This window comes from Lepidochelys kempii, chromosome 8, assembly GCF_965140265.1.
Source record: "Lepidochelys kempii isolate rLepKem1 chromosome 8, rLepKem1.hap2, whole genome shotgun sequence".
Taxonomy (NCBI): Eukaryota; Metazoa; Chordata; order Testudines; family Cheloniidae; genus Lepidochelys; species Lepidochelys kempii.
Genome location: NC_133263.1, coordinates 104,737,348 through 104,764,462, shown reverse-complemented (window position 1 = coordinate 104,764,462; position 27,115 = coordinate 104,737,348). Strand labels below are relative to the sequence as shown.

At 41.0% G+C, this 27,115-nt stretch overlaps 1 protein-coding gene and 1 non-coding gene across 6 annotated transcripts in view; both read right to left on the bottom strand.

Annotated features, from left to right (window-relative positions):
• The window catches only part of TESK2 (testis associated actin remodelling kinase 2), a 121,570-nt gene that overhangs the window by 77,566 nt on the left and 16,889 nt on the right, over positions 1–27,115 (bottom strand). For 4 of the 5 annotated variants that reach the window (XM_073357891.1, XM_073357890.1, XM_073357892.1 and 1 more), the window contains one exon: positions 8,024–8,145. In XM_073357891.1, coding sequence (XP_073213992.1) covers positions 8,024–8,145 — 122 coding nt within the window. Of the gene's footprint in view, positions 1–8,023; positions 8,146–11,638; positions 11,858–27,115 lie in introns of all 5 variants that reach the window. The other variant, XM_073357893.1, reaches the window with a different exon arrangement.
• On the bottom strand, positions 8,532–8,636 carry LOC140916678 (U6 spliceosomal RNA). Its single transcript, XR_012160593.1, has one exon. It is a non-coding gene; the product is annotated as a U6 spliceosomal RNA (small nuclear RNA).

Below are 27,115 nucleotides of genomic sequence, written 5' to 3'. Positions count from 1 at the left end.
GAAGAGGAATAGAAAGCAGTAAATGTGAAACACTAAGATACTGATGTGACAGATTTATTAAAAATAAGAAAAGTTTGAGACAAAAAAATAGCTAATTTCATCTGTTCATTTGGAAGGTATAAAAGCTAAAGTAAGGTAAGGCCAATAAGATTTGACAGTGTCTCTATCAGAGAGAAACAAACGGAAAAAGATGCCATGTTCTGCAACCTACTACTGTGAGCACTCAGATACTGCAGGAATAGGCAGCAGTTCAAAACCCTAAGGCAGCTGTTCAAAATCCTAGAAACAAGAACAAAATTAAAAACAAACAATGAGAAACACTGGCTTTCTGTTTGGGAAATAAAGATGTTTCTACCCCTTAAACAGAACTGAAACAAGTCTTAGTAGCTATGAGCTCACATAAACAGGCTAGATTTCTAAAACCCCACACTATTAGAAACTGCCATGCAAGCAAAAAGAAACCAGGACAGTGTTGTTAATATATTTATAAGCAACATAAATTGTATCATTTAATCATTACCAAAGAATGCAACTCTTTTTGAAAATCTGGAAAACAGGTTTAACAGACATAGCTCCGCCAATCCAAATTCCTGGATAACATGCTCCTGTGGGTGCTGTATCAGGCAACAGTGAGCCTCCGAGCTAACCCAAATACTGCTGAAAAATAATTGTGCTGAAGGTAATATAGGCAGCTGCTATTTAGAAGATACAACTACTTAGTTAGATTTAGAAATTCTTTGCCCCGAGTGAGATTCCATTTATCTGGATAGGCAGTAGACCTGCTTGCTGATCCTTTAAGGATTATTCCTCTTGGTGAGATGCACTGTCTTCAGTGCTGAGAAAATGAGGGTTTATATAAATATACTTGTACCATGGCACTGAATATCTGTGGAGGGCAGGGTATGGCTATGACCCTAAGCACTCTGTAGTCAAACCCTACTCACACTACTTCAAAGATATTTGTACGAATCTCATGAGGTATCGTCTGAAAACTAAACACCACATTGGTCATTAATATCATTGTGGAATATATATTATTCACAATAATGCCAATCATAACAATGCCACATGTAAAATTATTATTGTCCTCTGAGTCTCTGGCTGGCTGGCAGACAGGCAGTTTTGGGGGAAGTTCAGGACTGAGGCTATGTTGGGGTCACTTGGCTAGTAGTAACCAAGACTGGCAGAGACCAGTGTAACAAGCAAGCTGCTGGAGTCAGAATTACTGAACCAGGGCTGTTTACAACACAGACTCAGTGCATGTTTGTTTGCTGGTTGCAGGGCCAGCTCCAGGCACCAGCAAAACAAGCAGGTGTTTGGGACGGCACATTTCTAGGGGCGTCATTCCGGCGCCAGCCATGCTGCCCCTAGCAATGTGCCCCTGCTGCCCCAGCTCGCCTCCGCCTGCTCCCCTGAGTGCACTGCCACCGCTCCGCTTCTCCCCCCACCCCCAGGGTTGCCACGTGCGAAACAGCTGTTTCAGGCAGCAAGCCTGGGAGGGAGGGAGGGAGAAGCCAAGTGGTGGCGCGCTCGGGGGAGGCAGCAGTGGTGGAGCAGAGGTGAGCTGGGGTGGGGAGCGGTTCCTCTACCCCCTCCCCGTTACTTCCTGCACTCCCCCCACCCTTGCTCACCTCCGCTCCGCCTGCTCCCCTGAACGCACTGCCTCTCCCTCACCTGAGAGGGAGAGGGGAGAAGCGGAGTGGCAGCGTGTTCAGGGGAGCAGGCGGAAAGGAGGTGAGCTAGGGTGGGGGGTCGTGGGGGGGAGCCGCAGGAAGCAATGAGGGGGGAATGCAGCACACCCAGGGGAGGAGGCAGGGCCGGGGATTTGGGGAAGGGGTTGGGAAGGAGCGGAGTTGTGGCGGAGCCAGGGGCGGGGGGCACGAAAAAAAAGCGGGGGCAGCCAAAAAATTTTTTGCTTGGGGCGGCAAAAATCCTAGAGCCGTCTCTGGCTGGTTGGGAGTGTCCAGACAAGGGAGCTACAGCAGCAGGGCATTTTAAGGCACCCAGGGTAACTGGGCAGGAGATGACAACCTTTAACTGGTCTGGATTGCACCCCAAAAATGTGACAACCAACACAGGGAATGACTTCAGTAAATCTGCACTAAAACCTTCCATAGTTGTACTAGATGCTACTAAATAAAAATGCATTTTAACAACTTTTTACTGTTGACACTGTAATCCATATCACATTTTAGTCCAAAGGTAAGTCATCTCAACTAGCCCTTTTTCAGCTTCATAAATTTTTATTTATATTTATATATGTTACACCAGTATGTGCAAACCATTTCTAAAAGAATTCTTTTGAGGATCCAGGTAATAGGGAAAAACAAACCTGTTAAATCATTTTCCGGCTCCCATCTGTTAATTACAAATCATTGTTCAGCATAAACATATTGAGTGTGCTAAAAACAATGCCAGCAGTCAGCCTATTATAACATACTCAAATCACAAGTTATTCCACTGATGGGAGGGCTTGACAGGGACCAACTGAAGCAAAAGGAAATAGATTGGCATTATATTTCAAGGATGCTGAATTTATGTGTGCGAGCAGATGAAAAATTCTCCTTCAAGAAAGCTCAAACGACACACATACACAGACTTTATTTTAGTTTTACTACATTTGCAGACGGTGGGGTTTAATCAACGAGTCAATCTGCCTGCATGTTCGCTGCCAAACACACAGCAATACTTTAAAGTGCTCCCATGAGGACATTTAAGACATGAGCTAAGACTTTGTGTCTAGAACATTTTTATATATAAAGGTCCCTAAAGTACTTATTAAATAAAGAAGCATTTTTCATGCAAACAGTAGTGATATTAAAGCCTGAAATTCAATCACATACTGAAAATGCACTAATCTAAAAGACAGCACAGGAGAGGAAGGACTTGGGTTAACAGACTGCCCCATCAGTGAGCACTACAGAACACAGAGCAGGACAAAAGAGCATTGATTTCACAAGGATCAGAGTCCTGTAGATTGCCTTGGGTAGGAACTCCTGAATATGATGCATGTCAATATCAGCAACCAAGACTTCTCTCCTACATTTCTCTTTAAGGGTTAACTTGAAACCATCTATTGAATGATATAAGTTAGGGCCCAGAAAATGATTATGCAAAAATGGCACCTTCTTACTCAAGAGATCTATTCCCAGTGTGTGTTCAGAGTCATGCCTAATGACTTTAATGACAGAACTAAGTTTATATCGCTTTTTATTTCCGTTAGCTCCACTGTGCCAATATAGCTACAAGAGAAGGTGACAAAATATATTCAAAAATATCCCCTGGAGAGATGAAAAAAGTGGCTCCATTTTTGTTTTATGTTTGTGTGTGTGCAGAGATAATCCATAGGGTAGCATGGGCAATTTCTCATTTTCCTCAAGGGTACATTTGTGTTGGAGACCCAAAGATTCTATTTTTATAGATTCTCATGTTCAACATATACATGAGGTCACCGGGGTGACAGCAAGGCAGCTTGGGCTGCATTGTCTCCAACAGGTGGAGACCCAGTTTTAACTTTGCCCTGAGCCAGCAAGCTACCACAGCTGGGTCAGATGAAGTGGAGAGTTTGGGCAGCGGAATCTTTTAATATTGGTGACGATATGCAAGACACAAAGAACACAGCTAGACTACTTATTCCATGCCCAGAGCCAGGGGCAACAAATGATTCTATAGCCAGGAATTTCCAGCAATAAGGATGGGGCAATACAGCCAGCAGACAAGCAAAAGCAGTATTTCAACCAAATGAAATTAATTAATATTAGTGATGACAGTGATTTGATCAGTAAAGAAAAAACAAGTAACTTTATATTAGAATATTTAAGCTAAAGTGTGAGTTAACAGGAATGCTTGTGAAAAGAAGCCACCTAATTTAGTGTCAGACAAACGGTAGAACAATTAACATCAATGAGATAAAGAGGTTCCTGGCTACTAACTACACCAGGAAGACAAGTTAATGTGGAGAGGACAGAGATATAATTTTGCAAACCACTTCCTAAGAAAAAGATCCTCCCAACCACACAAAAAACCCCCACAGCATGGCTCTCAAAAGGTTTCAGTCTGCAGAACACAAGGAAGAGGGCCATCTGGTGATGTACAGATCATAGTTTGAAAACCACTGCCATAAAACAATTGCTTTTCACAGCACATCAGAGTTTATAAGAGATGAGGTGACTTATAATTACCTATTATGTAAGACCAAAGTTCACCTGAGAGTCAAGTGAAGAAGCTGCATTAGTTAAACATTGACCACAGCACAATTAGGTTTGATATCATGAGAGAGAACACCTTCCCTAGCAATAACAAAGGAAGATAATTTTAGGGGACAGATTTAAAAAGTGATGAAGAAAAGAGTGTTAAAAGCAAGCTGAAGCACAGAATAGTCTTTAAATCCCTGGAATGGAAAAGTTACATATTCAAAAGACTTAAAATTTACTAGGAAAGAACGGTTCTCTTTCAACCCAAATAAGAATCCCAGAAAGTCAGCCCAGAAAACCTTTCAACATAAACATACTATTGTAGAACATTCTCCTAATGACAGGATCTACATCTGATAGTGGTCCAGGCTACTGTTAGATGAGACTTACATGTGTGGTTTTTCCCCTCAGCACTAAATATTGCAAAAGCAAATGCATGTTGGATATGAATACATACATGAACAAAAAAAGTTTTAACAGGATTAACAGCCTATAGGCTCATTTCTTACAACAATGAATTAGAGGCACAGATGGAGTATAGACATCTGTACAAAAATATATAAATGAAAAGGAGTAAAGTAAAATACACATGGTTAAACAGAGTAGCACTTCATATTATTAGTTGGGGGACAGAGAGGAACAACTTTTTAAAAGGTGGAAATCCTGCTGCAATCATCCTTAGGAGATTGGAAAATACACTGTGCCAGGTAGGGCTCAATTCTGAACTAAAATTGAAAAGGACAAACACAAAATATCAATTACCTAAAATAGAAAGAAAAAACAAACTATCAGCATGGAGTAAGTGTGAGACAGATGAAGAACTGGAAAAGTGAAATACAATTTTTATATTGGAATTTACTGTAGACAATGAAGAAATTCCTATTTCAAGGGCACTTTCCAGTAGGGAAGATAAAGTCAGCAATTTTAATAGACAGTGACTTTTCCCCAAGGAAAAAGCCTCAAATCAAGCAATTTGAAAAACTTCAGTGAATTCTACTCTGAAAAAGTGAACACACAACAGGACAGGTGAGCTGAATAAGAAGGGGTCATTTTTACATAATCAGAGTTGTATGTGCTTACCTAAGGTGAGTGGGAGGGAATAAAGATTTATTACTGTCAGCTTTGCAGACCCACTGGCAGAGCAAACTGGAATATCTTCTGGTTCACATATAATCAACAGAATTATTGTTCCATTTCAGAGCAATCTGTGCAACACCATTGTTCTCAAATTATTCATAAATGAATAGGCCAGAAGGCAACATCAGATCATCTAGTCAGATCTTCTGCGTCACAGGACATTTCACCCAGTTACCCCGTATTAGACCCAAGTTACTTGTGTTCTCACTGACACCTGTGCAACCCCACCAAAAGCAGCAGGGCTACTTAGATGTAACTGAACGCAGCATTTGGCCAACAGATTCTCTATTACGGGTGATGACAAAGCACAAGCCAGAAAAGAAACAGGTTGACTTTCAGAGCAAGTTTGTAGGACTGTGTAGCGGGGTGGTTACCCGCTCCTGCCCTGTGGGGCTTGAGAACCAGCCCTGGGAGAGAGCCAGGGCTGAGAGCAAGAAAAGCTAGGCTGATTGGGGAAATGGCCGCAGCTGGGCCTATAAAGGGGCTGCTAGGCTGAAGCTTAGCCAGTCTCTCTCTGCATTCAGAAAGGGAAGGGCCTGGCTGCAGGGACCTGAGGGAGTACCTAGATTGGAGGAGGGCTGAGGGGGAAAGGCCTTGGGAGCAGGGGAGCTCCAGCCTCGAAACCCCCAGGCTGCGAGGCCTAGATTAGGGCCTATTAGGTGCTGGCGTTGCAAGGGGGCAGCCCACAGGTAGACAGAGGCAGCAGGTCCAAATCCCCTCACCTGTGATGAGTGGCTGATACACTGCAGTCTGTCCCAAGGAGCAGGGCTAAGAGATGACTGGCAGTAGCCGAGACTGAGGCTGGGTGGGGGTTCTCCAGGGAAGGGAGACCCTCAGGGATTGCTGGGGTTTACTGCCAGGGGGCAGCACCCCAGTGGGAGGCGGCACTGGGTCCTGGGAGGAACTGGGGCCAGCAGTAAGGGGGATCACCAGACAGCAGAGGACACTCCAGAGGTGGATGAGCTAATTCCCAAGGACAACCAGCAGGAGGCGCTGCCGGTTGAGTCCGGCTCTATTACAGACTAGCAATTAGAACATTCATCTGTTTTGCAAACTTGATATGGAAAGCACTGAGATACACTGATTGTAAAACAAAGTCTCTTCCAAATTGTATTCCAGTGCAACTCTATCAGCTGCCAGGAGGACCACACACCGCACAACTGAGTATTCAGAATGAAATGAAGTGAGGAATATTCTTTATAAAAGTTATTGCTCCCGAAGAACTGAAAGTTGCCCACATGATGCCACTAAAAAATATAAATAAAAAAGAGAACACCAACAGAAATGCTGGGAATTAGGCCAGTGAGCCCTACCTTGGTAAAGAAAAAGAAGGACTGAGAGTCTGATTAAGGGTAGATTAGTACAGCACTTGGATAAGTATAATCTAATAAGGTCAAACCAGCATGGCTACCGTAAGAAAAAATTGTGCCTCTCTAAACTGTTATTTGGAAAAAAATAATAAAATAGATTGACATGAACTGGAGGGGTACTTCATGGGGATTTTCAAACACTTCTGATAAGTGTTCCTCATGAGTGATTATTAAGGGGGGGAAAATGAGGTAAAGGAGTAAGGTGTATATTGCCTTGCATTAATAATTGGTTAAGAGTTGTTGCAAAGAACAGTAAAGTTAACAGTGAGTATATTCTAGGGTTTGATACTGGGACCAGAGTTATTTAAAAATATGGAAGAGGAAACTGTCATTTCAATTTAATAAGTATTACAGATTTAGACATTCTGGGGGCATTTTGCAAAGTAATGGTTCAATAAATTAACCATGTGTAAATGTAAAGGAATGCACATTGGCAAAATGAGCCTACACTGCTTACAAACACTGACAGGCTCTGAGCTTGATGGACTCCCCAAGGAAAAACTTCAGTCATCATCATAGTTCAGTCAGGATGTCTGCCAGGATGTTATGATGATTATCATCTGTACAGTGTACCCATGTTACTTGGGTACACTGTGCAGATGATAATCATCATCATATTAGATTCTAACAATGTTACAGCCTCAGCTGAAGCAGGTTTCAGAGTAGCACCCGTGTTAGTCTGTATTCGCAAAAAGAAAAGGAGTACTTGTGGCACCTTAGAGACTAAAAATTTGAGCATAAGCTTTCGTGAGCTACCGCTCACTTCATCGGATGCATACAGTGCCTCTTGCTGGTCACCTAACCTTCAGGAAAGTATGTCTGAGACTGAAAAGGAATAAAAGGGTGCAACAATAATAGCTGTTTAGAAGTATTTGGAAATGACATACGACAAGCTATTGCAAAATTTGGATGATTTACCCTTGAAAGGAGAAGTATTAATCAGAGCAGACTAATTTAATTCTACTTTCTATTCTTCAGTCCTGAAGCTTGATTATTATGTGACCCTTCACAATAGTTTTAACCTATGCACATTAAGACAGTAAGTGGACATCAAATCTCTTCCTTCATGTCAGTTGATTGATTGTAGGGACAATTACATTATGAAGACTTTAATGTTTGTCTGAGGAAACAGTTATTGCTTATTACTGGATGCAAAATGCCAATCTAGGTAATATGCTCTAGTATGAAAAATCCTATTTTAAAATTAGAGACTCTCTATCTTGTGGATCCATAAAGTTCCAGTTATACACAAAACCCTTTAAAAAAAGGTTCTTAGGAACCCTCTCTCACCCTCTTACTACCCAACAGAAAAAAACTCAGCACCTTAAGATGTTTGGATGACAGAGCCTGTTCATGAGCTGGATCTCTTTCAGCATATTTGCTCGGTTACTGCTCAGCATGTTCATCTTCAAAGCCATCACCTGGTCTGAAGTTTTGTGTCTCACCTACAGAATAAAAGCAAAATGAGCAGATGACATTTTGATGGCAGGAAATGTAAGGTCAATGAGCCATTAACAGAGTAGCATATAACAAGCAGCAGGACATATGGTCCTCATGTCTGAAACAAGTTGATAACTATGCCATCTCTAGCCTATAACATGACTTTCCATTACCAGAGTGCTTGAGTACCTCCCAAGTATTTAAAAATCATCATTTCTCCCCCTTCTGTCACTATTTGTAGGAGAAAAAGCTTATTAAGTTTAGAGGGTTTGCTTGCTTGTTCATATTTGTATGAGCAAGCGTAAAGAAACTGAAGAAAAAGTACACTGAAGAAATGCATTTTTTTTATTTAGCTCCAAACGTAGTTATTTCCATGGTCACTCAGTCTCTTTTTACTATGGAACGCTTCCCGAATTTGCGTGTCATCCTTGCGCAGGGGCCATGCTAATCTTCTCTGTATCGTTCCAATTCTCTTGAGAGGGGGAGTTCCACACTCTAAATCCCGTGAAAGCTGTCTCCAATGCACAATAGCCCCTCCTCTTCTCCTCCACCAGAGATGGCAATTTCATTGTTCCTGTGGAAGGCTGCTGTCATGAGAAATCATGGTGACGGATGATCTTCCAGAGGTGATCTGGAAGCTAGCTAGAGCCAACCCTACAGAGGTCTTTGGATATCAGGACAGAGACAGAGAGAGGAACTCTTCATCTATATTGCAAAGCAGCTCCATTTTGTTACACGAGTTCTTTCCACACACACCCCTGCATGAGATTTTGGCTCCATTCCCACTTCTAATTACTAGAAGTTCTGAAAAAGGTTAAGCTTTTACTTTTTTTGAGCAAGAAAACACACACAAAAAAAAACCTTAGCCAAACTGATGAATGGGAGTAGAAAAGCAAGATCAGCCATATATTCCTGCCTGACGCCCCCCCAAAATGGCTATTACCAAGCAATAAACAAATTCTCCTTTACATTATCAAATTCCACAACCATTCCTCTTACGCTGCTAATAGCAGACTGTCAAGGTAAAAACCTTGAGTTGTAACAAGTGTTTACCTGTGTCACTACACAACAGATATTAAGAGCAAATGCTAGCAATCCAATTCGTTTGTCATCATTTATGCTTTCTACTTTTCACATCTGTCTCAGGTTGGGAAATGAAAATCAGTTTCACCTTCAGATAATCAGTCTGTGTGGTACTGGAGCAGTGGTGCGCAGCCCGTGGGTCGCACGCTGCCCATCAGCGTAATCTGATGGCAGGCCACAACAGTTTGTTTACTTTGACTGTCCGCAGCTTCGAGTGGCCCCGATTCCCTGTTCCCGGCCACTGGGAGCTGCGGGCGGCCATGCCTGCGGATAGTTAATGTAAACAAACAGTCTCGTGGCCCGCCAGCAGATTACCTTAACGGGCAGGATGCAACCCGCGGGCTGCCCACCACTGCTCCAGTACCACGCAGGCTGGTTATTAGGAACTAAGCCAAAAGCCATGTCTGACAACTTGAATGTTACTTCATATAGCTGGTTCTGCAAAGCAGTGAGTTTACAATTACTGTGATATATTCTACACCTAAGGACAAATAAGTTTTACCCAATATTTCTTTGGCAAACCAAATTAAATTTTACAACTAATGAAAAAGAAATAAAATTTCTATTACTTTGTAAATCTATTCATTATATGCTTTAAAAAAAAAAAAGACTTCATTTTTCTGTCAGTGTTACATTTGTCTCCACTAGGCACTGTAAATTTAGAACCAAGAGCCCACAATACAGTAGGTATGCGGTTGGGTTTTTTTACAATTAATTTATTGATACAGAACTGTGCATATTTCCCCTTCATTAGCTTGTTCTTGGTCAAATGAAGAAAGCAAAAAGGGACTAGTGTCTTATTTTGAGAGAAAACACACAGTTCGATCAGAGGGCTATTGTTCCAGACTTTGGCATTAGATATAAGCAGGCACAGCCTGGGGGTGGGGGTAGGAGTTAATCTTATACCTAATTCAGCAGAATGTTCTACATAAAACTGCCCTGAAAGACTTATGAGCAAACTCAGATTCAGACTCAGTAGTGGCAATTGGGAGGGGTGTGGGAGTAGAAAAGAAACCCAGGGAGTTAGTTTAATTTTTCATTGTGGTATAAAAGTCATGACAAAGCCAAGATAAGGAAAGCAACAAGGTGTGCTGAGACAGCATAGGGCTGAGAGTCAATTCCCAAATTCTAATGTCAGCTCTGTCACTAACTCACTGAGTAGTTCTGGGCAAGTCACTTTACCTCTACACTTCAGTCTCCCCATCTATAAAACAAAGATGATTAAACTTACCTACCTGCCCGGGGTGTTGAGAACTTTAAATTTGTGGAGCACTCTGAAGATGTCCATGCTCTAATAAATTGGTTAGTCTCTAAGGTGCCACAAGTCCTCCTTTTCTTCATGTACTACTCAGTATCATCTCACCACCCAGGTTAAAGCATCTGCTAAATATTCCCTTGATTGCTCTGGTTTTATAACGTATAACCAAAATGTTTATAATATTATTATGGTATTTACATAAGCTACAGAAATTTTCTAAGATTAATAAAAGTTAAAACAGCTGAGTTTCTGCACCAGTACTTTGATAAGAGAACACACAAGCTATCCCTTCTCTAATAGGTCACAGCACAAGATTTGGCCTCAAATGCACACCATCATCTCTCTCCATTGCATACAAAACTTGTTAGTCATGAGGTGCCCCCAAAATAGTTTATTTGTTGATCTCCTTTTCAGAATCTGCATGGGGAATGTAAAGAGGAAACATTTCTATCAAAAAAAGTTTTGCTTTGAAAGCATTTCCCCTGCATTCCTTTTTAATCATTGAAAACACTTGTGTGTTTTTTTAAGAAGCTTCTCCTTCCTCTTTGAGCCTGCAGTGAAATCATGATCCTGTGTTTAGGATACCAGTCCATTGCTACAGAAGTGACTGATATCACAAATACAGTTTTAGGATTTCGCCAGAGCCTCAGATGAGAGAAGAAGATTACCATTCCTTTGTACCCAATTTTGTTATAAAAATCATGTAACTGATAGTAGAACTGATGCATCTAAATTTGCATCTTCCTGAAGACCTTTCTATAGTGCCACAATGACATTTGAATTTATATTATAAATAAATTTCTTAACACAATTTTATGTTAAGTATTTTCATGATACAGCCTCCAAGTTAGTTAGTTTTCTTGATGGAGAGCCACAATTTAGCCACACAACTCCCAATGTTATAAACATCTGGAGTTACCGTACATCCCATGAAACATCTTGGGACAGTATCTTCCAGTGCACTGTACTGCACACTGGGAACGGATGGGAAAAAGTGTATTACCACCACCACACTGATGCAGACAGTCTACATGAGCTCAGATCAATGTCCCTGTAACATTCATCTTTCCAACACACATGCGTGCCCACCGACACAATCAGCTGTCTCGAGCTGATCAAACATACCAAGACCAGTTTCTATCAGTCCTCTCACTAACCTTTACCATTTCTTCAAACACTCACCCGCCCACAACAGTCCAACAAATAGAAGGCCTAATCAAGCAATTCAGAAAAGAGAAAAAGAACTACTCATCTGCTGACAACAGAAAGCTGGACCTGACTGACAGAAGATGGCTAGAGTTTTAAATAGAAGCAATTTGGAATTCTCTCCTCGCCTCCCAGCTTCTTCACATCCACTGTCCAGGTCAAAGTATATCCTAAGCATTTGGGATGGAAAAGGAGAGGGTTTCAATTTACTACATCCACAATAGTTTTTGAACTTTTCTTTTCTATTCTTGATATATTCGTCAATCACACAAACATGCTCCATCACTTTTGCACACAGATAGGCACTAGCCACAAACCATTAAAATCCACCATTTAAGAGGCATCCGATTTCCCTGTTCTATTGTCACTACAAGAAACAAACTAAAAATTCCCACATAATAGGTCCATCACAGCAATCCTCCTGTTCTATGTACTCTCGTCCATAAGGTCACTCACATTAATATTGGAAGTATGCCAGCGTGTCCCACTTATATGAATAACAGGAACCCTGCACCTTTCCCTCAGTACCCTGCTGTGAAAGGGCTTACATAAACATGGATGTTTTGCCAGCTGGCAAAAATCAGAAAATCCCAGTGCAACCAGCCCAGCATATCTTCATCCAGAACAGAAAGCTCACAGATCATTTTAAATGTGCTTGAAAAGTTGTGAGGTCTAAGACAAAAGAGACATATTTTCATGCCAGTGTAGTCTTGCCACCTGCTTTTCTACTGGAAAACCACACAATGATAATGACTCACGTTGACATAGCCCTTTCATCCAGAAGGAAAGCAAGGCCCGACACTTCACAAATGACCAAAAAAAAAAAAAAAGAAGAAGAAATCACTGCAATCAACCAGAAGTGCAGTCACTATCTAGTTTATTCCGTCTTGGCTGTTAGCCTACGGGCACGTCTTCACTTTAACGTGGCTTGTGTAGTTGCAGCTTAAAAAACCCACCTCCACAAGGGGAAGAGCTCCCAGCACTGATGCACTGTCTACATTGGCACTGTACAGCGCTGAAACTTGCAGCGCTCAGAGGGGTGTTTTTTCACACCCCAAGCGAGAAAGTTGCAGTGCTGTAAAGTGCCAATGTAGACAAGCCCGTAGTCTCTGAACACCTTTATTATCTTGTAATTAAGTACCCTATTTAACTGCAATACACCAACAATTTAGCATAGGAAGTTTTAAAAGGTCAAACAATTAGAAAAGTTTCCATGTGGCTAATAACGTTAATATTTATGTAATTAATTGAAGCTTTTTTAAAAAAAAGTTTCTCACTAAACATTTTTTAAATAGCGTGGCCCTAAATTTTTTAAGATTGAAATAGCTGTTCTGCTCCCTTCTTGTTGTTGAGGAAAGTCTTTTCAGCCACAAAGAATCTGACTGACTAAACAGGGGAAAAACTCAAAAAATAATGTTTTTTGCTAATTTCTCTCAGTCACAGTAATATTAAGTTACTTGTAACAGCAGCAGGTACAAAGTTTTCTAAACAGAAATGTGATGTTCAAGTTGATATTTTAAAGTTTTTTCAAGACTACCACATATCAGAGATTTTACTAATCAGATAAAGTTGTTGGATTCTCTCTTTCTGCTGTGTGGTGGCTGCTTAAGAGAAACAGTCAAGCGATATCCAAACTGTCCCTAGCCTCGGTTTGCCAGAAGCTGGGAATGGGCAACAGGGGATGGATCACTTGATGATTCCCTGTTCTGTTCATTCCCTCTGGGGCACCTGACATTGGTCACTGTCAGAAGACAGCATACTGGGCTAGATGGACTTTTGGTCTGACCCAGTATGACCGTTTTTATGTTCTTATGATGGTACAAGTAGACCACTAAATACACATCTCAGTAACCTCTCTCTAAGCTTTCATGGCCCACATAATAATCAAACAATTGATTTTGGATACCAGTCTCAAAAAGTTTGTGCCACCACGGTTCTCTCCCCTCCACCTGTAACATTCTGGGGGTGCAATCCAGACCAGTGAGCAGTTGTGTCACTGCCTGCCCCATAACCCTAATGTGCCTTAAAAAGCTTTACTACTATGCCTGCCTGGGACATTCAGAGTCAGCAACAAGCAAGCCTAAGTCTCTGCGTGCTGTGCATCCCTGGATTGGCTACTGACGCCAGCAGCCCGCCTACAGTACAACAGCCCTAACCTGGCTTCCATGCACTGAGTGTCTTATCGCTGCAGCAACTCTGACCCCAGCACCATATACCCATAACTTTTAACACACACTGCATACATAGATTATGCAAGAATATTAATGATCTGTGAGTTACTAGCTTTCCAACAACATATTACTTGACACCTTTTAGATACAGATTGTAACCATAGAGAGTTGGGGTTCACTAAATTGGTCAGGCCTGCTGAAACCTGATGTCAGTGAGCCCCTGGCCCTGGAATGCTCTTAGGGTCACACACCCCATTCCACTTGGCCTACAATTTCTCCTATGCCTTAGCAGCTCAATTCTGGAGCACTGCTCCTTCCTGTCTGTCAGAGGTATGTATGTATGGTACAAAGTGCAAGAAAACATCCCTCCCAAACAAAACAGGCACTGAGAGTGCCCATCACTGAGTGGCATTGAGCTGTCAGATCAGGGGCAGGTTCTTAATCCCAGAGATTTTGCCTCTGTCATTTTGATAGAGCCTCGGTATCAGGGGAGAGAGGGGTTGGGGTTCCTAGCCTAAAAACCAGAACCTGACTAAAATAAGAAATTTGGTGAGTGGGTGTCAGTGTTACCAACAAGCAACAAGACCAGTAAACCAGCACAGCATGCAAAGCAGCAGGAGGACACAGCAAGGATTCTGTCTCACTGCCACCGGCAGCAAGGAGGAACTGAGGGAAAGTCAGACTCACTCAGCACTTCATGCTCTTGGGTGGGGCGTGCAAGGACATCTAGGCCATAGGCACAGCCCTAATGGACACTGCGGGCCAAAAGACTCCAATCTCACACACATGAGCCTCAAATGTGGAATCCATGTGGACAGTAATTTGAAGAACCACCCATGTTTCTATTCATTTACAATCTGTAAGCAACAGGACTGGTAAGGATCCTAATGGAATTCTTCAGCTGCCGAAGCTGTTGACTCATGAATGTCACTGTAAAGGAGAAAAATGCCTTGGATGGGAGGTCTCCATTGAACATCTGGATGCTACAGAAAATAGCCCTGGCAGTTTACAGTAGTAGATAGAATTCTTCCCTCAAGCTCGATAATGAATCATTGTCCCAGGATGATATTAAGGGGATCACGATTTTATTCAATGAGCTGAGTAAAACTGAGGTTATCACTACCTGTGGTCATTAAAGAGCCCATATGCATATTTTATATTTACTATTTGTTTTGCCTCTCAGTGTCCTGGCCAAATTCCCCTGAATTCCCACTACAGTTCCATCTGGATACAGTAATGTATTTCACTGCCTGCCCTAAGTGTTTGCATAGTGTTGCTATGTACTGTTAACAGTGGCTGCATTTCAGCAATAGGTCAAGGGATCCCTCTATATCCTTCACCTGTCTCAAAGAGGTTATGGAACTATCTGAATGTTGAAAGGCATTAAAGAAATGCAAAACCATGATCAGTTCAAGGGGCATCCAGATCAGGCAGACAGACTGGTTCCTTTCCTCAAATATCACTTCATGTCAACATGCAAAAGCCCTTTGCTTATTTTGTAGTACTCTTTCTACACATCTTCCTTAACGCTTACATTTTTAAAAATTCTAGTTATTAGTTATAGCCTAACCCTTCCAGTACTTCTGTGAGTGAGGGACAACGCACAACAAAAGATACTCTATAAGCTACTGGGTGTGTGTAGGTCCTGATGGGCAAAAAGGGTGTGTTTTTTCCATCATGATATTTCCGTCGGGTTAGCATAAAGCAACTGAAAAGCCTGAATTTTAACAAGGTTTTTCACTTATGTTAAGCTAACTCAACTGAGCTAATATGATGGCAAACGTACCCTATTTTTCCCCTTAAAACAAAGCCAAAGAGGATAATTCAGTATAGCTAGTGAGACAGATGAGCAAGGCTACAATTCAAATTACACAGAAAACAGCAAAGTGGTCAAATGCAGATTCTGCTTTCAGCCAGAACCAGATCACCTTGCACCACTCCCCCAACACTTAATCTGAAATAGTCCAGTCACCTTCCGGCCACATTGCAAAGCTCCCCTTTTTTCCACAAGCATCTGAAAATGGGAGTGCAGTGGATTGGAAATTGTAAGGGAGGAGAATTGTTGGAGGGAGAGGAGATTAAATTGCATGGCGTGCTGGTGGTGATGGTTATTATACTGAACTCTACTGCTACAATTAACTTATTCATAGACTTTAAGGCCTGAAAGGATCATTCGATCATCCACTGACCTCTTGTATATCACAGGCCATTCAATTTCACCCAGTAACCCCTATACTGAGCCCAGTAAAACTTGTATTTGACTGAAGTACATCTACCAGAAAAGCATCCAGTGTTGATTTGAAGACATCATCACTTCTCTTCATAGTTTGTTCCAATGGCTTATCCTCTTAAACATTTGTGACTCATTTCCAATTTGAATTTGTTTGACTTCAGCTTTCAGTCATTGGTTCCTGTGCTCCTTTTCTCTGCTAGACTGAGGAGCCCTTTAGTACTCAGTATTTTCTCCCTGTGAAAGTACCTATGCACTGTGAATCACGTCACCTCTCACTCATTTTTGATAAACTAAACAGATTGAGCTTTACGTCCCTCATTGTAAGGCATTTCTTCAGCCCTCAATTCATTTTTGTAGCTGTTTTCTGCTCCCTCTCCCATTTTTCAACATCATTTTTAAAATGTGGACACTAAAAATCTACATAGTATTCCAGTACTTATATACATCACAAATAATATGCTATGTCAAGGGTATTAACAGTATGTGAACAGGTGCCCTCTTAACATTTATAAGAATCTATATAAAATAAAGTCCTTTACCCTAGTTAAACGGATTTATGCAGGACCCACAAATACCAAGGGTATTGTACATCCTCACCGCTACATTTTAAGCTGTGTTTGGAGACTGCCTACTCCATCAGTTACACTAATTCAGGCTAACTCAAAGAACATTCCTCAATGCAACTAACAAATTCATCTTCCTAGTACAGGCCGAGTGATAGTGCTGCTCAGAAGGACATGTCAGAAAATGATAGAGAACACCTTTAGATTAAGTAGTGACAAGCAGAAAATGCAGATGTGGGTTTGAGGTTTCCTGTGTGATTTAGCTGACTTAGCTGATATCAGCTGACTTCTACTGCAGTTCTGCCTTTATTTTTACCCACTATTAGAAGTGCTTCCTTGTAGGTTATTAGTTTGCTTGAAAAGAAACCTAGAGAAGTTACACCTGTATGTCTGGATGAAAGCAAAACAGAATCTGTCCTGTTGTAGATCTGCATGACCAGTCCTTCAAACATTTTGACAGAATTGCCAAGTCTTCCACAAATAGGACAAAGCATGGACAGGTCACCAAACAGAGAAAATATGCAGGGTCCCTTTACATATAGATATACCAGAAAGCAACATATCAGCGTGCTTCATATAGCATCTCAGAAATGCCTCCTTAGCATTTGTATGTGACTACGTTAATCGCTGCAGATTTAGAGTTTCGCAAAGTTAGGTGCACGGATATGAAGCGGTAGAATATAATGTACAAATGTGACTCTGCTCAGTAACTGCAAATGGGGAAAGAAAAAATGTCTGAGATATGAGTCTAGGCAAGGGGTTTTCACTGCTTGCCTCCTATTTTGCAGTCTTATTTCTAAGTGTAATCAAATAATTTCTGAGGTTTTTGTTGGGGATGGGGACTTTAACAAACCTTTACTGTTGCTGATGTAGAAGACTGCTCATTTGCATCTCTAGTTCCACTCGTGATTAATTATTAGAGTCAGCTCCCTAGGTGAGTGGCTGAAATCAATACTTTTCTACAAGAAAATCTTCCCTCAATATCTGACCTCCACTGCATCACCTGTGTTTGACGGCTACAGCAGCAGCTAAGAACCAACTTTAAGGAGAGAGCAACAAATAAGAGTTTAGACGATATAAAGGATAGAAATTGGTTAGGGAGCCACTCTCTGCCCAATGGCTCCCCTTACAAGGTTTTATTTTACTTTGGAAGGGCAATATGAACCAAGGGAGGTACAAGAAAGATACATCATCTGTGGCATTTATAAGGACCATGCTAGGTGGACAAGAAAGCATATTTTTTATTTTTAAGTCTGTACAAACAAAAACATAGTAAAGGTAAAACTGAAAAGAGCGGTTATATCTAGTGGCCAATACAAAGACTAGTTCTTAGGAGAAACTAAATGCAGTAGTGTCTAATGTACAAAAAAGGACAAGAAAAAAAACAACTGTCTGCTTAGTATGCCGCAAGCCCAGAAAGCCAAAAATATGAACTTGCATAAGCAGCATGAAACAAGTTGTGGTTACAAGTCATTAGCATCAGTAAACCTCATATCCCAACAGCTAATATGCTCAAAACCAGCATTTTTCCTGCCTTTATCTATAAAGTGAAAATTATAAATAAGTACTCTTCTTACTTAATGATTGTGCGTCAATATTAATTATCACCACCTTCAAGAATGTAACCATGGCTTCAAATGTGGAGACAAAACAGGGGGTGGGGGGAGAAAAGCGTGGTAGAGGTTATTAAAACACATACAACCGTACAACTCAGTATTATACACTGGGTCAAATTCATCCTATAATCTCCTTTAAATCCGTTACAATTGCACTAGTTCTGGATTTGTCTCATTACACTTTAGCTTTTGCATTAACTTGTTTTCAAATGCTGTAGTAATCCTAACATCTAAGATTTTATTTTTCACATTTTATTTAAACTTTAAATATATTCTAAAAATCACAAAATGATACATTTACTCTCAACTCCCAGAATCTCCTTTTTAGCAGGTTGGGTTTTTTGGGGTTTTTTTTTAAAGCCTTTAAATTAATTCAGTGCAGCTTAAAGGTGCTGGCTTGACCACCCCGGAGACTGAAGTCCTATTTATGCAGAGAACAGGTGCCACACAGAGAGCAGCCATGAAAGCTTTATCACCCAGCCAACGTGACCACCTCCAGTGATGACAGTGCAGTTCAGTCTCCACGTCAATTCCATCTTTGGCCTTTCTGATGAGACTGTCAACCATGTGCAGACTTATATTTGTATTTAAAACACGCTGAAGGTTCAAACGATTTATTGTTTACTTACCTGCCAACAGGCAAGGTTAATTAAAGATTCCAAGTTTGAAGCATGCTCCCTGAAATGTCCCATGTCAGTGGTTTCCAAACTCTTTCCCCTTTGAATAGATTGGGGCTAGATATCCTCTCACTCCTCCCACCCATGTCTTCTTGTACTGTACCCCTAGTTCACATGTTGCTGTCGCTGCCTTTCCTTTCCGTCCATTTTCTCTCCCCCTTTGTCCTTTTTGTTCTGTATGTGTTTGTTTTTGTTTTGTTTCTCTCTCTCTCACACACACACACACTCACTCTGCACTTCTATCCCCCCCCCCCCGATATTTGTTCACAGTTCTGCTCACTTGGTGACTCCTCCTTTATTTCCCACCAGGCAAACATGAAGGTCACATTATTGCTTTTGGAAGGGGACATCTGCTGGGGACATCCACTGGCATCTTGCACAGTTGATCTGAACATCTCAGGAAAAGAGAAGCTTGGGCTAGAGGCAGCCTGCTGTTTGAGCCGAACACATGTAGCTAGCCCCGGAAGCAGCTCTAACTGGGTCCCACTGCAGTCTTATACATAGCATGGCCCTTCAAAATCAGGGTTAAGATAAGTTAGCAGGGCCATCAGAGGAGAGGGAAAGAAGGGTTAGAATGGACGGAAGTTTGCAATGAGTTCTATGAATAGAGGACTCCATAACTGTCAATCCAGCACCTTAAATGAACATTAAATTCAGTTAATGGTTTGAGGCTTATACTAGATGAGCATTGAAAGGTTTTTCTAAAAAAGCATGTTTTTAAAACAGATGTACTTTATAGCAAGATGTAAGACTCCTGACAGATAAGTAATATTTAGTACTTATGCTATGCATTTATAACAAAGAAAGATGGTGTAAATACAGACACCAGGAGCATGAACATCTATTAAACCCAGAACCTCCAGCACCAAAAATACAGGAGTCTACTACCTGATCTAAAGAAAATTCTCACTTCTGTTAAGACTGGGTCACGGTATGGCTTACAGTTAAGAGCGCCAATCTCAGGTCAGACTCTCAAAAAAGGTAGACACCCCAAATTGGTGGTATATCCTATAATTAGATTTCATAGAATCATAGAATAACAGAGTTGGAAGGGACCTCTGGAGGCCAACCCCCTGCCCAGAGCAGGACCAATCCCAACTAAATCATCCCAGCCAGGGCTTTGTCAAGCCTGACCTTAAAAACTTCTAAGGAAGGGGATTTCACCAAGCCCATAACAAATGTGCACTCCTGGACTACTATGTTAGTCTTACCTTGGAGCCACGGACAGTCCCCTTCAATTCTCCAGCCCCTCTTTACCATTCAGACAAAATGAACTTTATGATGAAAGGTTACTAAAACCAAAATTCACCACACATTAGGTTCTTCCAACCCCAAAGGGTCAGTCACTCATTCCAGGTCAATGGATACGCCAGATCTCACACCAAAAACAATGCTGACAGCCAATTTCTTTAGTAAAATAAACTAAAGATTTATTAGCTAAGAAAAGAAATGAGATGTATTGAGAGGTTAAAGCAAGTAAAATATATAACAGGTGGGTTAGAGTTTGTAAGTTCAATTGATAACAGAGATATAATGTCTACGAGTACCTGTAAGTCTCTGACGGTTGCCCAAAAACCTAATAGCTTTCTTTGACATGGTAACACTTGTGGATGGGGGGGGGCGGGGAGTGGTAGATGTGTTGTATCTTGACTTTATTCAGGCTTTTGATACGGTCTCGCATGACCTTCTCATAAACAAACTAAGAAAATACAACCTCGATGGAGCTACTATAAGGTGGGTGCATAACTGGTTGGAAAACCATTCCCAGAGAGTAGATATTAGTGGTTCATAGGCAAGCTGGAAGGCATATTCAGTGCAGTCCTGCAGGGATCGGTTGTGCGTCCAGTTCAGAGTGGCGGAAGCCTCCTAAAAGTGGGGAGGCCACAGGCTCCCTAACTGAGCCCCACCCCCTACGTTACCCCCCCCCCAAGACGCCATTCCCACGCTGCCTCTTCTCCCCAAGCTCCTGCCCTCACACTGGCCCTTTTCCCCAAGGCACCACTCCCATGCCACCTCTTCCCCCAAAGACCCCATTTCCCACTCACTCCTCTCTGCCCCCTCCCCGCATTGCTCACCCTTCCAGCTGTTAAAAACTGGGGGAGCTGTGGCCCCCGGGTCCCCTGTTCCAGTACTTCTGGTTCTGTTTAATATCTTCATTAATAATTTAGATAATGGCATAGAGAGTACACGTATACAGTTTGTAGACAATACCAAGCTGGGAGGAGTTGCAAGTACTTTGGAGGAGAGGATTAAATTTCAAAATGATCTGGATAAACTGGAGAAATGGTCTGAAGTAAATAAAGACGATATTCAATAAGTACTCCATTGAGGAAGGAGCAATCAGTTGCATACATACAAAATGGGAAATGATTGCCTAAGAAGGAGTACTGCTGAAAGAAGTCTGGGAGGTCATACTGGATCACAAGCTAAATATGAGTCAACAGTATAACACTGTTGCTAAATAAATTTAAAAAGCAAACATCATTCTGAGATATATTAGCAGGAGTGTTGTAAGCAAGACACAAGAAGTAATTCCTCTGCTCTATTCTGCGTTGATTAGGCCTCAACTGGAGTATTGTGTCCAGTTCTGGGTGCCACATTTCAGGAAAGATCGGGACAAACTGGAGAAAGTCCAGAGAAGAATAACAAAAATGATTAAAGGTCGAGAAAACATGACTTATGAGGGAAGACTGAAAAAACTGGATTTGTTTACTCTGCAAAAGAGATGACAGAGGGGACAATATAGCAGTTTTAAAGTACAAAAAAGAGGAGGGAGGTAAATTGTTTGTTACAAAGAGGAGGGAGGTAAATTGTTCTAATTAATCTCTCAGGATAGTACAAGAAGCAATGAGCTTAAATTGCAGCAAGGGCGGTTTAGGTTGGACACTAGGAAAAACTTCCTAACTGTCAGGGTGGTTAAGCACTGGAATAGATTGCCTGGAGAGGTTGTGGAATCTCTGGCACTGGAGATTTTTAAGAGGAGGTTAGACAAACACCTGTCAGGCATGGTCTAGATAATCTTTAGTCCTGCCACGAATCCAGGGGATTGGAGTAGATGACCTCTCAAAGGTCCCTTCCAGTCCTACGTTTCTATGAAAATGGCTTTGGGGACCTGTGTGTATTCGCTCAGAATCATCAGTCCAGAGATACAGGATCATGCCCAGGGTTTATTCTGATAGCTGTCTTCCCAGGAAAGCAATCTGGCATATAATCCCACCACAGCATGGGTTTGTAGATTTCCCATTGTTGAATGTAAGGACCCATGCTTTGAAGTTAACATGCTTATCATTTACTGTTCTAAGGCTTCTGTTCCAGTTATGGGCAATCCCATTGCAGACACATATATAATGCATTTAGATACACCCCCCAGACAAACTTTCTTAGTTTACAGGAACAGAGATAGCCAGAAACAATCCTTCATTAGTTTTCATGCAGTATTACATATTAAATAAATTCTCTTCCTAATGCTAACACACCTTTTGATTTAGAGCTAACTAACTGCAATGTAAATCAACAAGTTTCAGATGAGTGAAGAGAACAACATTAGCATTTCACTAGTTTTCAAGTATTTAGGGCAAATGTAATTATCAGGCATATGCCATGTATATGTAATGTGATAACATCCTCATTTGGTCTATTCTAATAAGTGAATTAGCTTGAACACACTATGACCTTTTAACATTTCTTTTCTTTCTATTCACATGTGAGTGAATTAGCCTGCTGCCTTGGCTTGAGTTGTCAGCCTGCTGGGGAGATTTTTCAGAGTAGCAGCCGTGTTAGTCGGTATCCGTAAAAAGAAAAGGAGTACTTGTGGCACCTTAGAGACTAACAAATTTATTAGAGCATAAGCTTTCGTGAACCACATTCCGATGAAGTGAGCTGTAGCTCACGAAAGCTGGGGAGAGTGACACACTGAATAATGGAACAGGTATTAGAGGCCTCTCATTTTTGATGCTACAAGTCCCATGTTTGGCCGCACCAATAACCATGGCATCTGAGAGGATTCAGCCACCAGATCATATGGCCACTTTACTTTCAAAATAAAAGAACATTACGATCTCGTAAGATCATGGAATTAGAAAGCGAAACTGATTAGTCCTTTGCTTTTACTCAAAGAACGTACACTGTTATTCATGGATTCAGCAAGAGGTGCAAGAATGTGCCTATACATATATACAAAAATAAAGCATGAACAAAATAAATTACAAAATTTACTTTCTTTTTAGTTCTACGTATAAGAGAACTATCAAAGATTGACAAACTTTCTGTATGAATTATAAGGAAGTCACATAGCCAGACTGCACTGGGTGTATGTGTATCTAGTATGTATTAGCTTAGACCTAAAGGAAGTCCTTGTGAATGCTCTTCTTTAAGTGACATTTAGGGCTTGTCTACACTTACATTTTATAGCGCTCTAACTTGCTGGCTCGGGGGAGCGCAGGGGAGTAAAAAAATCACCCCCCTGAGCGCAGCAAGTCTGAGCGCTTTAAAGTGCGAGTGTGGACAGGCTCCCAGTGCTCAGAACTATTCCCCTCGAGGGGGTGGATTACCAGGAGGGCTGTAATAAGGATTACCAGGAAAAACTAATACGTCTGAAGATTATATCTTTTAAAATTAATCTAGAAGGGTATCAAATGCCAGTATGACATAGAATATACTGAAACCTCAGCAGATTGCTCAAGAGCAACATTTTAAGCTAAATATACGGGATTCAACTGATAAAGACTTAAAGGATAGGAATGTAATTAATGCTAGTCAATTTGGTTTTATGGAAAATAGGTCTTTTCAAACAAACCTGATCTCATTCTTTGAAGAGATTATAAGTTTGATTGATAAAAGTAACTGCATAGATGTAACGTAGACATTTGTAAGGTGTTTAACTGTCAACATTAACTGTTTCACTGAAGATCATTTTAGCAAGGAAACCCAGCTAGTGTGCTTATTCCACAATCCCAATCTACTTCTCATTCCTTCCTGGCTTCCAAAACCCTCTATTGTCCCTTCATAGCTCCCAAAACTCCAGAATCCTAGTAACAGGTTCCACAAGACAGTTTGTTATGTTGTCAATACAAAAATCTTCCGCACATTGGAAACTGAAAATTCATGGGCAGAGTGAATTAAATAGAATCAATATTAAAATAAATGCCCCAGGGCATTCTGGGCTGGTTGTATTACTCATACTGTATTTTGGTCAGAAAAAAGCCTGATTTTAAAATTCACCCAAGGCGGTTGAAGAATTTCCAGTCTGTCACAGAATTCAGGAGCCTTACCACAGAGTTTAGGTACAGCTTGCTGCAGAGTCCATAAGGCCTTGTATAAAGCTAACAGCACAAAACGCTTTTCGCAGAAGGAGCTCTGAACAGAAGACAAATTAATTGTTCACTTCAGTCTTACTGTATTGTATAATGAACAGCGTGTGTTTCATAGTGTAGGATTTAGTTTCAGTGTCTGACGCACATCTCCCCCACGTTGAATTATAGCTCTATCAGTACCTGAAGGTCTTGCCGTACACTTGCCTCCTAGCTGGAAACTTAAAACTTGTTTTATTAATAAAAGATTTTTCATGCCTAGCCCAATTTGAGAACAGTCCTTCATGTTCTGCACAGGCCTTTGGAGTCTAAGCCAGAAGCCAATTATTAGCCAACTACTTCTAACTATACCAGCTATTTCAGTATGACAGCTCAGAGAAATATTAAGCTCTAATTTCATATTATATGATGTTAAGGATGCAAGAATTGCTACACTGCTGGCTAATAATATGCCAGATTAATACTCCATGCTGTGCAAACCCCAAAACACATCCATCTGGATTTAAGTAACTTGTCACTATTGAGTATCATAGGGGTAGCCATGTTAGTTTGTATCCACAAAAACAACAAAGAGTCCGGTGGCACTTTAAAGACTAACAGATTTATTTGGGCATAAGCTTTCGTGGGTAAAAAACCCACTTCTTCAGATGCATTGGTCACTTAAAAGCCCTTAAAGTTCCACTAAAAAATTTTTCTGCAATTATTATAGGAAGTGTATAAAACAAGAATTCAATAGTGCATTAAGATTTGCCCGGGCACACAACCATTAATAGAAAACAAAACCAACATGTGTTGTACTTGCTGCTAGTTATGTTTTTCTCCTGATTTTGCATTAATAGGTGTTATACATAAAGGTACTTTCTTTTAAACTAGTATTTATTACAACCCCCAATTTAAGAGCAAGCAATTGCATCCACTGTGATGGATTGTACTTGGAAAAGAATTTTTTCAACTAATCACAGAAATTAGACAAATAAAATGAACTGACCATATTGCAACCAGTTAGCCTTTCAAAGTATCCCTGGTTGTGTTACAGATACAAAGCCTACTTAAAAACAAACGAAAGGAAGTATTTTTTCACACAAAGCAGAGTCAACCTGTGGAACTCCTTGCCAAAGGATGTTGTGAAGGCCAAGACTATAACAGGGTTCAAAAAAGAACTAGATAAATTCATGGAGGATAGGTCCATCAATGGCTATTAGCCAGGATGGGTAGGGATGGTGTCCCTAGCCTCTGTTTGCCAGAATCTGGGAATGGGTGACAGGGAATGAATGGATCACTTGATAATTACCTGTTCTGTTCATTCCCTCTGGGGCACCTGGCATTGGCCACTGTCGGAAGACAGCATACTGGGCTAAATGGACATTTGGTCTGACCCAGTATGGCCGTTCTTATGTTCTTAATCCAATGTTTGATGAATACTTCAGAATGGTGTCACCAAAGCTCTTATTTCATATAATTTCATTAAGCTAGAAAGTTGTATTTTCTACCCACTCACAAAGCTGCCTCGGAAAAAAAGACTAGAATTATCTTGGATTTTTCTTGACTTTGATTTTCCACCTTAGAGACTGCATACCAAGATGAACTTCTAGTCCTTTGAACCATGAAATGGTCTCCATACTGGACATACATCAAGAAGCTTAATATGAAATCAGAGCACCAGTGAACTTAGGTTAATAACATAGGTGGCCCTACTGACATCATAGCAGAGCACAAACTTATCACCCAAGTAAGCACTAAAACTGCATCACAGGATATCATCTTAAAACATTTCTCATCCCTTTTGCTCCACAGTAATTTTGGGGGGGAGGGGGTGAGAAGAGAAGAGAACGTGAACCAGACTCCACCATTTTGGCATCCTTTACTCCCTGCAGATGATCTGCCGTCACTTCTGGAGGAACAGATCCCAGAGATATTACATTTTAAATCCACATCACCACCATAGGTCAAATGCGTGCCTAATGTAACATGCTCATTCAAGAGACTGACTCTGCAGTGGAGTTACAAGTTAAATACCTTTGACAAAGGACTAGAGAATGTCAAGCACATTGATTGTTAAAAACGAAGCTCAGTGGCAGCTACTATTTGCCTTCACTAAACTGTATATAGAAGCAAAGATCTTCCGTGTGGCCTGTCATGATAAGATCATCTCTTCTAGAAAACTAAAGCAGCAGATCAACTAGCACATATGCTGGTAATGTATCCTTCCTCTGCCCACACCTTGCTCCTAACTGCTCCCACTAAATCCCTCACCCACTTTTGTTTCCTGACATTCTTCCATACTGCCTCTTCCACCTGGAACATCTGCCTTCTCCGCCTTGTGAAACTTTTCCCATTAAATCCATCAGTATTGGCTGGTAGATTAAGAACAATCAATTTAATCTAAAAAGCCTGTTTGCACAGCACATACAGGGCCTGCCGGAGATTACATTAGCTCCTAGAAATGCAAACAAGAAACAGCATCATTCTGTGTACCGTTATAACATGAATTCACTTTCTCCAGTTACTGAGAGGCTACTCCTTGCTGTGCTATGCCTTCTCACCAGAAGCAGATAGCTACATATGGAGTGTTGAACATTTCTGGGCAAAGAGGTGTAAACAAAATTTAAAAATCATAATTTATGTAATGTAACCTTTATTTTAAATTATTTTAAATTTGTAATTTAAGCATTTAACCACAGAATTAGGAGCTTTTACAATTTTAAAATATACAGTACAAAAGAAATGTTACATCACTAATGTAACATCTGGAAAAGCTGTATCTCATGTCACAGAGATGTAAATACAATTTGGACTATGACTTTATTCAAAGCCATAAAATCGGGGAAGGAAGCCAATAATCTCTGCAACACCTTAAAG